The sequence below is a fragment of the Candoia aspera genome, chromosome 1 (assembly GCF_035149785.1).
Source record: "Candoia aspera isolate rCanAsp1 chromosome 1, rCanAsp1.hap2, whole genome shotgun sequence".
NCBI lineage: Eukaryota > Metazoa > Chordata > Lepidosauria > Squamata > Boidae > Candoia > Candoia aspera.
The window spans coordinates 48747480-48759907 of record NC_086153.1 but is presented as its reverse complement, the minus strand read 5'-3'; the positions used below and the strand labels follow the sequence as shown (position 1 = coordinate 48759907).

General features: G+C 43.2%; 1 protein-coding gene across 1 annotated transcript in view; it reads right to left on the bottom strand.

Annotated features, from left to right (window-relative positions):
* The window catches only part of KCTD3 (potassium channel tetramerization domain containing 3), a 65800-nt gene that overhangs the window by 1505 nt on the left and 51867 nt on the right, over nt 1-12428 (bottom strand). The window contains exons 16-17 of the mRNA XM_063303499.1: nt 551-735; nt 80-218 (exon numbers count right to left, since the gene is read on the bottom strand). Of these exons, the coding sequence (XP_063159569.1) occupies nt 80-218; nt 551-735 (324 nt within the window). The remainder of the gene's footprint in view (nt 1-79; nt 219-550; nt 736-12428) is intronic.

The window sequence follows — 12428 nt, the reverse complement described above, 5'->3', positions numbered from 1 at the left end:
AAATGCAGTCTTACACAAAGGAACGTCTAGCTTAAATCTTGCCATCCACATATATGCAAACATAATTTGAAAAGCTTACCTAGAGCCTGATTCACGCAGTCGGCTTTGCTGGACTACCGAAGTAGCTGGACTGATATTGGGGGTCGCACAGCGAGATGTGCTTAGATCACACTGATCCAGAAGCTTAAGCAACTCTTCTTCAGTAGGACCACCCACATCTTGGAGACAGAAGCAAATATCCATATGTACACCAAGAAACTGTAACAAATTTGCTTAGCATCTGCACCTAACATACACTAAAGAATCTATTTACACTGTCTTGGTAGCACAATAACCCATCTAACCATCCAAAAACACTTTGGAATATGATAATACCTTAAATTTATATATTTACAGTTTAAGAATATTGTATAACAGGTGAAAACAAAATAATGAAAATATGGGAGAAAGTCACCATCCCCCGCTCCAAAAAGGGAATAAAAATTAAGTGATGGAAAAGTGGGGTCAATTCAAGTTCTATTGAAAACTTGATTATAATCAAGACAACTACCTTTTTCTTCACTTTTATTAACCATATCCATTGCCGTAGTTAGGTCCCACATCTGAATACTGCCATTAACATGCCCTGTGAAGAGGTAACGCCGTGGCCTTGAACCCATTCTGCTGGATCCCTCACATTCCCGCACAGTAAAAGATGAAATTGTAGTACAGTCAACTGCCTGGATTTCACATATCCTGTTGAAAAATAAAAGAACCGTAGCATATCAAGCACCAATTTGCTAAAACAACAGGCTGTACCATATATATTCTCTCAAATAAACAGATCTTCACCTTCAAATTACTAGTTACGAATTAGTATTATTCCCATAAATTATAGTTAGACATTTATTTGCCTGAAAATAAGGCCACAATTACTTGTGGTTTAGGATCTCACAATGCAAGAAAATCTGCACAAATTCTATTTACTGTATAAGACTCTTTTCTGTTATCCAAAGATTACAGATTCCTATGCAAGCGAAGAACCCCTGAACCATCCCTGTGTCAACTATGAAAGGGAAAAGTTCCCAAATGACTATTCTATATTCAAAAATCCTTTTGTATATCTCTGTTTTTATTAAGCCATGAGCTTAACAGTTTACTGGACACACTTAAGAGTTTTTGAAGTATATCATCAAACTGCCCTTGAAATTACTCTCCTGGGGTCTCAAACTCACACTATTTGTCTTTAAATCATTCTTTGAGGCAAAAAATGTATTTCCTTTAACTAAAGAACAATTCCATTACAGGTTAAAACAGGCAAAAATCAAAAGGTTACTGATAGTTTAGCATGGCACAGCAATTCACACAATTAACTTAATTAACTTACACATTTCCACACCAAGGCTTGTAAGATACTTGCTTAACAGATCTGTCTGAGTCGCATACAAATAAGAAGGAATTGAGCTTAAGTAGCTGCAGCATCAGCTCCCCTTTTGTACTGTCCCCAATCTAATATTTACTTAAATGTTCATTTCTCATATTTGACAGGTATTTATAAGCAGGTAACCTGAGATAACAACATTATCTTTCCCAAAATGTGAAATACACTTGTGGCATCCCCTCAGTCCCAGGCCTGGCTCTACTTCAGTGTTTTTTTTTCCCCCCACCACCACTCTGGAATCAACCGCTGAGCTGTCGATCGGAAGGTCGGCGGTTCGAAACCGCGCGGCGGGGTGAGCTCCCGTTGCTCGTCCCAGCTTCTGCACACCAAGCAGTTCGAAAACATGCAAATGTGAGTAGATTAATTGGTACCGCTTCGGCGGGAAGGTAACGGCGTTCCGTGAGTCATATGACCCGGAAGTGTCTATGACAACGCCGGCTCCAAGGCTTTGAAACGGAGATGAGCACCGCCCCCTAGAGTCGGACACGACTGGACTTTACGTCAAGGGAAACCTTTACCTTTACCTTTTATCAATTTTAAATTTGCAACTTAGTAGGAAAACTCTCAGTCAAGAGAACACTTGCGTATGTAGGATCATTTTCTTTTTTAAAAGCCTCAGTATTTCTTTAAAAAAACAAAATATTTTCATCCAAATTTACTAGAAGTGTTTTCATTTTTTCTAAAATGATAGTCTGATACATGGGGCACATGCATTTGGCTGGAATTTCAACAGGCACTCAGAAATTATTCTTTAACAACGGGTTACTCATTACTTGCCAGTAAGGTAATGCTCAAGATCCTGCAAGGTAGACTTCAGCAATTCATGGAGCGAGAATTGCCAGATGTACAAGCTGGGTTTAGAAAGGGCAGAGGAACTAGGGACCAAATTGCCAATATCCAATGGATAATGGAAAAAGCCAGGGAGTTTCAGAAAAACATCTATTTCTGTTTTATTGACTATTCTAAAGCCTTTGACTGTGTGGACCATAACAAATTGTGGCAAGTGCTTAGCGGTATGGGGATACCAAGTCATCTTGTATGCCTCCTGAAGAATCTGTATAACGACCAAGTAGCAACAGTAAGAACAGACCACAGAACAATGGACTGGTTTAAGATTGGGAAAGGAGTACGGCAGGGCTGTATACTCTCACCCTACCTATTCAACTTGTATGCAGAACGCATCATGCGATGTGCTGGGCTTGTGGAATCCAAGGCTGGAGTTAAAATTGCTGGAAGAAACATTAACAACATTAACAATCTCAGATATGCAGATGATACCACTTTGATGGCTGAAACCGAAGAGGAACTGAGAAGCCTTATGATGAAGGTGAAAGAAGAAAGTGCAAAAGCTGGCTTGCAGCTAAACCTCAAAAAAACCAAGATTATGGCAACCAGCTTGATTGATAACTGGCAAATAGAGGGAGAAAACGTAAAGGCAGTGAAAGACTTCGTATTTCTGGGTGCAAAGATTACTGCAGATGCTGACTGCAGTCAGGAAATCAGAAGACGCTTAATCCTTGGGAGAAGAGCAATGACAAGTCTCGATAAAATAGTTAAGAGCAGAGACATCACACTGAGAACAAAGGTCCACATAGTTAAAGCAATGGTGCTCCCCACAGTAACGTATGGCTGCGAGAGCTGGACCATAAGGAAGGCTGAGAGAAGGAAGATAGATGATTTGGAACTGTGGTGTTGGAGGAAAATTCTGAGAGTGCCTTGGACTGCAAGAAGATCAAACCAGTCCATCCTCCAGGAAATAAAGCCAGACTGCTCACTTGAGGGAATGATATTAAAGGCAAAACTGAAATACTTTGGCCACATAATGAGAAGACAGGACACCCTGGAGAAGATGCTGATACTAGGGAGAGTGGAGGGCAAAAGGAAGAGGGGCCGACCAAGGGCAAGATGGATGGATGATATTCTAGAGGTGACGGACTCATCCCTGGGGGAGCTGGGGGTGTTGACGACCGACAGGAAGTTCTGGCATGGGCTGGTCCATGAAGTCACAAAGAGTCGGAAGCGACTAAACGAATAAACAACAATTCATTACTTGATCACTTAAGTGATCACTAGCTTCTAGCTTTTCAGTAAAATTCTGATGGATTCCAACAAATTATTTCTAAATACTGGGACAGTATTAGCAGTCCAACCATCCTAGCAGGTTGGTGAGTCGTGATCTATGTTTAGGGTTGGCTTAATTATGATGCATTGTCCTGTCACCAGGAATGCATTTGGCCAGAACTCTTAAATGGGCATTGTATTAAATGTATGCAGCCCCTCTGATGTGAAGCAAATGCAACCACTTCGAAGTTTGATGCAACTGCTTCATAGCCCTCCTGAGACTTTCCATGCTTCCACTAGAATAGCCAGTGAAAAGAAGTACTGGGCATACTCGGGAGGGCCAACAATCCCTTAAAACAAGCAAACAAAACTGTGTGAGGTAGTGAAATAACGGCACTTTCCTGTTAGTATCTCATTAATTTTTCTTCAAAGGTGTAATTATTGTTTACCACTTCCTCTGCAACATTGGTTTTCATAATGGATTTATGTTAACCTTTCAGGCTCGGTGTGGGCTCTATTTTAGCCTATTCTTCTCAGCCTCTCTAAGGTACCCACACGGCAAACTGCTCTTCTTGCAACATCTCATTGGCTAGAATACTATGGTAACTGGATTTGTCTGATAGAGAAGTTTTCACCAGATACATAAAAACTTTAATAGGACCCTTATTCTGCTCTAAAGAAAACTTAGTATTTCCCAAGTTTCAGATTAATATAGCTTTTTTATTAAAATTTGGTCACCAACCCTTTTTATCCAAAGGAAAGGGGGATAATACACTTGTTTTTAGGCCTTTAAGTTTTGCATTAAAGTGTTACAAACTTGTTAGTCACTTGGTCAGCTTCTTGCTTCCTACAAGACCAGGGCATAGAATAAAAATAATTGGTATTATTAGTTTTGGAGACAGCAGATCTTAGCTTGGCCTTTACTGCAAAGAACCTGACACTTCCTTGGGGCTTATGGTTCACTTCCTGCAAAAAACTGCAACTTCCGTGGTCTTGGGATCCATTGTTTCTCTAACAAGTATTTGTGGGGCGGGCCTTCTACCTGGTTCAACTTGGTGGGACTGACCAGCAGACCTCCACTAATTTCCTTCAATTGCAGAATATTGCAATTGTTGGCAGTCTTTGGTGACGGAGAACAGAGAAGGTGGATTTACCTTGGGAAGACAGGCTTCTTTTTGCTTTTACTAGATTTGCTTTCACATGGTTGTTGCCTGATTGTATCATTACTGCCAAAGGGATTTTTTAAAAGCTGAAATCAAATTCTGTGACCGAGGAGTTTCACCTCTCACAGATGGCAGGAAAAAGAAAAGAATGCTTCTCATCAAGCCTAGCTTTCCATTTACACATGTATGAAGAGGTCTACTACTACTGCTGCTTAATAATTAAGAGTCATCTGTTTTTTATTTCAAAATGGATGGATCCACAGCAGTTCAAGACAAAATGTGTAAAAAAAAGTGTAACAATTGATTGCACATACTGCAAATTGCTACCATGGGAACAAATAACCAATACAATTATTTCCAGGATAAAATGGGTATATAGGAATGTAGGCTTAATTAATGTAGAAGGCATGTGTTGATTAGACTATTCCCATAGTAATCAAAGAAAATGAGAAAAGAAAGAGGTCAAAGTTTAACAGACTTTGAATTACTACATTCAGATTTACCCTAATGTAACACTAATTTTAATAACTATATCCCACTTTCTTCCTAAGCGTGCATAGAGCATTAAATCATGGTGATTTATAACACTTATTGGAATGATAATGTAGCTTCTAGCCACATTACAGCTATCTAGTATTATTTGCTTTAAAACCCACAAGCTGTCAATGGCTAATCTAGGTGTTTGGAAAATGTGCTCCTGATTAATTCCTTTAACATTTACTTATGATTATATGAAATAAGCTTTGATACAAAGTAGACTGCTTCTATTAAGGAATTTTATTTACTACAAGATTAAGCAGTAAGAAGGGATAGGCTGGATGCTGTGTACTTGTGAAATGCTGTTAGAACCCCTGGCATTATACAGTATGTGTGTGTGTGTGTATACACACACATATACATACACATAACATCTTTAAGTCATTCATTCATTCAAGCCTTCAAGTCAGTGTTGACTCCTGGCGACTGCCTGGATGGGTTCCTGCAGTGACTGGCCAAAGGTCACCCAGCTGGCTTTTCACCTCCCAGGTTTCTAGCTGTAATGGTATGTGGGAAAGACCTTGGGAGACAGGGCAAAGAAAAGCTGCCTAGGGAATGGTCAGATAAGGGGGGGCACAGCCCACAGTGGATAGTGGGCAGAGCAAGAGGCTCAAAAGGGACCCTCCCTAGCTTCTCAGGCTGTGACGGAGATGGTGAGGGATTTGTACTTTCAGATTTGCAAGATTCTGTTAATGTAGCCTTACAATAAAGTAAAATAAGCTCATCTGGTCGTGTTTCCTGTGTGGTCCACCTGGGAAAGCTGACAACAGCCAGGGGGGAGGGGGAGGGGGGCCTTAACCACTATACCAAATGGCTGTCATGGTTATGCCAGCCATGTTATTTTGTTTAATTAGCATCCAGGGCTTTCAAAATCACTTTGGCTGCTATTGCAACATCTCCGGATTTCATTTACTTTTAAATGGCCAGGCAACACATTATATTTTTAATGAAAGGAAGAAATACACATTAGCATATGGGAGGAACAGAAGAGAGCTTTAAAATAATGAATATAATTAAAGGCCTATTAAAATGTGAAAGTTAAAAGCAATCCCGTGTGTAGGTAAACCATGGTTGTAAAATACAGTTTTTATTGTTTTGACATAAACCATGATCCAAACTTTTTGTCCTTTTATATCCTTGTATCCAGATTTTAAAATACCGTTTTGTTCTCTGAAACATCATGTGTCAGAATATGTTCATTTTAGAGGAAGTTATTTACTTGTTGAGGTTATGTAAAATCACTAACCCTATGTACAAAGTAAGTGAAATACCTTCTACTTCACCCCAGTTTTTTCAATGCCAAGTAACTAATTGTTGAAAAAGAATAAATGTAACTATTAATCATAAATAGAACCCAAAGGTAATTAAACTGGAGCCCTAATACTAGTAATGCACTAGTGATACAGACCCAAGCTTGCATTTTCTATGTACATGAAGTTATGATAAGAAGCATTAGGTATGTTCACCGCCTTGAGTTATTTATAAAAATAATAAAGGTGGGATGGAAATTAAAATATATAATATATATATAACAATGATATAAAAGTAAAAGAATAATATGTCAAGTCTTTTATTAGAGAAATAGAGAAAGAAAGAGAGGAGTATCATGTTGTTTGTCTTCTCTACATGGTGGAAAAAGATATGAAAACCAAATGTGGGGATTGGGAAGGAGGGTAAGAAAATTCCTCTGTATTTCTGCATTAGCAGAGAAACAGTGATTAACATACCAATTGTCCTAACAGTCAGGAATCACGCTGAGACGAGGAATAGGTCTCTAGTGTTTATTACTGCTACATAGGACAGAAAATCCTAACAAACTGAAGAAGCGTGGGAAAAACCCAGACAGATAAACCCCAAAAGTTAAGGCGGGTCTGATCTGTGTCTCTTTGAATGGCTGCTTAATTCCTCAGTACTACGCATGCGTTTTCCCCCCTGGATAGAGGACCCCTCCTGCTCGCCATCAGTACTCATGACATCACCCTCCCCTCCAGATTCACATTCCATTTCAGCCCCCTCCCTTCCAGAGGTCTGATAAGAGTCCATCTCCCCCTCCAAGCTCCCATGGGAACTGGGCAACAATGGCAATTCTTCAAAGGAAAACTCCTCCAAGGACAAATCAGTGCTGCTCTCCAGGTCTCATAACGCTTCTGGCCCAGGTGGCTGCTGCTGGAAAATAGCTAGATAATTAAAAGATTCTTCCCCCCTCCCCCTTGGGAAATGCAAGCCTGAGGTGGAGGGCTGCGGCTCTGCCTCCTCCCCTGTTTCTGGTCTCAAGGCTTCAGGCGGGGGTGGAGGTTGCAAGTGAGGAATCTCTGGTAGAGTGCGAGGCTTGGGTTTGTGAGGGAAAAGCTGATGGAATCGATGAACCAGCGCTGGTGCATGCACATCTCTGGCATTCTCCCATGTGCGCTCTTCCCCAGGGTACCCTTTCCAGTGTATGAAATATTGGATGACCCTTCCCCTCCTCCTAGAGTCCAGAATTTCCTCGACTTCGTATTCTTCCTCCCCCTCCACAATTACTGGAGGTGGGGGGGCAGTTGCGATTGTAAGGCACTTGGGGGAGGGTCCTTGGCTAGCAAGGCTCTGTGAAAGACTGGATGGATTTTCATGGATGCTGGCAGCTGTAAGCGATAAGCCACTGGATTTATCCGCTGTACCACAGTGAAAGGGCCCACAAACTTAGAGTCCAACTTCTTGGAGGGCCTGGTAGAGGTCAAAAACTTGATAGAGAGCCATACTTTGTCTCCTACCGCAATCGCTGGCCCTCTTGTCTGTGAGCATCTGCAGCTCTCTTGTAAGCACTCTATGCCCTGTTCAGCTGCTCCTTTAACAACTCCTGTGCGGCCTGTTGCTCTTTAAGAAAATCAGCCGCGGCTGGAACAGCTCCCTGCTGGGAGGAGGTGGGCAACATCCGAGGGTTAACCCCGTAGAGTGCTTGGAAAGGAGACATCTTGGTAGAGGATTGCACGGAGTTGTTATATGTAAATTCTGCCATGGGGAGCAGGGCTGGCCAATTGTCTTGCTGATAAGTGGTATAACACCTGAGATACTGCTGTAACCATTGGTTAATTTTCTCAGCTTGCCCGTTGCTAGCCGGATGATGCGATGATGATAGGTGGATCTGGACCCCTAATGACTGGAAAAGCGCCCTCCAGAACCTGGAAGTGAACTGAGGGCCTCTGTCACTCACCAAGTGATTTACCATGCCTCTGTACCTAAAAACATGGTCCATGAACAACTGCGCTGTGTCTTGTGCAGATGGGAGGCCCTTGCAAGGAATAAAATGCGCCATTTCAGTGAAAAGGTCCACCACCACTAGTATGGAAGTCAGCCCCTGGACCAGGGGTAAATCAGTGATGAAATCCATGGAGATTGTATCCCAAGGCCTACTGGGGGTGGGTAGGGGTTGCAAGAGTCCTGTGGGCTTCCCTGGGAGAGGCTTGGCTCGTCTACAGGTATGACAAGAAGCAACGTAACCCTTTATGTCTGCAGTCATCTTAGGCCAGCAGTAGTCTCTCAGAGCTCTATGGAGAGTTTTGAAAACACCTCTGTGGCCTGCCGTTTGATGGTCTTGGCAAAGTCTCAGTACTTCTTCCCTCCATGAGGGGGGAATGTATAATCGCCCACTATGCCAGAGGATTCCTGCCTCCACATTAAAGGGGGAGGCAGTGTCTTGCAGGCCCCTCTGGAGGTCATCCATCCTGGCCCTGGCATACGGGTCCTGTTGCTGCTGAGCTCTGACTCTTGTAATAGGTCCTCTGCTTGCCTGCCTGCTGCTAAAATCTCTGTCTGGTTCCCCCTCATAGACTGCTGAAAGTTGTGAGGTTGTAATATAGTAGCCTGTACCTCCTGGTGAGTAGCAGCGGTTGCCTGAATGGATCGAGACAGGGCATCTGCCAAACTGTTCTGCGCCCCGGGAAAATAAGAAATAACAAAATTGAAACGGGAGAAAAACTGGCTCCATCTGCTTTGGCATGGGGTGAGGGATCTGGTGTTTTGTAGAAGCTGTAAATTCTTGCGATCAGTGCAAACTTTCACAGGAAAGGTTGCACCTTCTAGCCAGTGCCTCTACTCTTGAAATGCTGCTTTAATTGCTAGCAACTCCTTGTTAAAAACATCATAGTTTCTCTCTGCTGGTGAGAGCATGCATGAAAAAAGGCACACGGAAGCAATGTATTCTCGGTTTTGTTTGTATATTGCAATAACACCGCCCCAATGGCAATATCGGAAGCATCTGAATGCATTATGAATTGCTTTGTGGGATCAGGGTGCTTTAAAAGTGGCTGGGATGCAAAGAGTTGCTTAAATTCTTGGAAGGCTGCTTGCTCTCTCTCCCCCCAAATGAATTTTGATCCTTTCTTCAAAAGCTGTGTGAGGGGTTTAGCCCTGTCACTAAATTTATTTATGAATCTCCTGTAAAAATTGCAAAACCCTAGAAATCTTTCTACCTCTTTCACATTTTGGGGGGGGGGGTTGCCAAGAGAGAATTGCCTGGACCTTAGAAGGATCCATGGATATGCCTTCTGTTGATATTTTATAGCCCAGAAAATGTAATTCAGTTAAATCGAAGGCACGCTTCTCTAGCTTGGCGAACAGCATGTTCTCTCTCAATCTTTGTAAGACATTACGTACATGGGTTACATGAGTTGTAGCATCCTCAGAGAATATTAATATGTCATCTAGATAAATGACCAGATACTTATCTAGTAAATCAGAGAAAATTTGATTCATAAATCGGGAAAATATGGCTCCTGCATTAGACAAGCCAAAGGGCAAAACAAGGTACTCAAATTTACCAAACCTGGTATCAAAGGCAGTCAGATATTCATGCCCCTCTTTCATCCGGATCAGATTGTACGCATTCCTGAGGTCCAACCTAGTAAAAATGTGTGCTTTCTGTAAGCGATCCAGCAGATCAGATATTAGCGGGAGAGGATAATTTTCTTTTATCATGAGTTTATTGAGGGAACTGAAATCGTGGACCACTCTCATGGGTGCCTCCTGGTTTGCCGGTGCCAACGGGTCAGGCTTCTTTGGTACAAAGAAGGTAGGAGCAGACGCTGAGGAAGTAGATGGTCAGATGAAACCCTTTTGGAGATTAGAATCCAAGTAATCCTTTAAGGTGGCTAGTTCCTTGGGGGACATGGGATATTGTTTCCTTGCTGGAATTTTGGCTCCTGGTATCAACTCAATGGTGCAATCACAGTCCCTATGGGGGGGTAGTGCTGTGGCCTCTTGTTCGCTGAAAACATCTGCGAAATCTGCATACTTGGCTGGCAACTGCACCCCCCCCTGCTTCCGTGGCTTTGTTGGTTGCTGGAGAGAGGAGAGCGGCTTGAATCTTGTGGTGCTGGCATTCCTTAGCTGGGAAGGAGATTGCTCCCGTAGTGCAGTTCAACAATGGGTTGTGGATCTTCAGTCAGGACTATAGGCACATTAAGTGATGCCGTAACATAAAGTTGGATCCACTCAGTGTGGTCTCCCGTTGTTAGTTGCAAAGATTCTGTGAACCTTCTAATTGGCCCTGCTTTGAGGGGCTGGCCGTCAATGGTCTCCACTTCTATGGGACGTGGCAATTCTATGGTCGGGATGTTGAAGTCTTGTACAGTCTGTACATCAATAAAATTGGTGGAAGCTCCGGAATCCACGAGGGCCTCTAGCTTGACCTGGTGCTCTGGGTTTACGTGCATTATGACTGCTAAGTAGTAAAAGGATTGCCTGGAATCCTCGGAATGAGCCCTTCTTAATTGATTGATGGTCTCCCTGCTGAGCTCTGTGGAGGGAGAACGACAGAGTTTCCCTGGTTGGAAGTCGAGGCGGAGGTGGCTCTTGGTTCAGCTGCTTGCCCTGGGGCTCTTATGGAATTTGCTTGGCTTCTCGTTGGGCAAGCTCTCACCATGTGCCCCTGGACTCCGCAGTAGAAACAGAGGGCTCTCTCTCTCCTTCTCTGTCTCTCAGCCTCGGAAATAAGCCTCCTGCTCGCCCCAATCTGCATCGGCTCCTCTGGTCCTGAGTAAGGAGATGCTGCGGAGAGAGCTGGAAATCCTGGAAGCACCCTGAGGCCCCTGCCTCTCCCCGGCTGCATCTGTCTGAGCTCTTCTAGGGTAGCTGTGTTCCCTGGCACACTAATTCATTTTTAATTTCTTCATCCAGCCCCTGTTTGAATTGGTCTTTCAAGGCACTCTCATTCCAGTCCAGATCCCCTGCTAACAGCTTGAAATCAGCAATGTAGATTCCCACTCTCTTGTTGCCTTGCTTGAGCTTCCGAATTTCCCGGCTGGCAGTGACCTTTCTGATCGGGTCGTCAAAGTGTGCTCGGAACCCTGCCAGAAAATTCTGGTAGTCGTTGAGAATTGGGTCGTTGTTCTCCACCATGGGAATAGCCCATTTGGCTGCTGGGCCCTTTAGCAGACTTAAAATGAAGGTGACTCTGGTTCTGTCTGTGGGAAACTCTGCCGGTCTGCTGTCAAAAAACATTGTGCACTGTGTGAGAAAGGTTCTCAACTGTCCTGCTTCTCCTCCAAACTTCTCTGGTAGACTGCCCTGGGATCTCAAGACTACTGGTGGAGCTGCTGCTGCTGCTGGCACCGGTTGTGGGTTAACCGGAGCTGGTTGTTGTAACTGCTGTAGCATAGCTGCTTGTAATGTGTTGATCTGGAGATCTACTTGTTGTTGTTGTTGCAGGGCTGCTGCCAATTGTTGGATGGCTTGCCGAATTTCCTGGTTTTCCGAAGACATTTTCCCAAATATCTCTCCTTTATTTTTCTTTGTTCCTCCCTCTTTCAATGGGAATAGGAGTTTGTTAGGATTGATGTCCTGACAGTCAGGAATCACGCTGAGACGAGGAATAGGTCTCTAGTGTTTATTACTGCTACATAAGACAGAAAATCCTAACAAACTGAAGAAGCGTGGGAAAAACCCAGACAGATAAACCCCAAAAGTTAAGGCGGGTCTGATCTGTGTCTCTTTGAATGGCTGCTTAATTCCTCAGTATTGTGTTTTCCCCCCTGGATAGAGGCCCCCTCCTGCTCGCCATCAGTACTCATGACACCAATAAACATAGTAGCTTAATACAGGAAGCTGCCCTAGGAAATGCCAATCCAAAATGTTAGGATACAGTGGAGAATTACTGTGCTGGTACATATATATGAATCACTGATTCACACACAGAAACATGTAAGTAACATTAACTTGATTTAGCTTGCCATAGATACATTTTAGATATAGAGAAGCATACTGATTTTCTA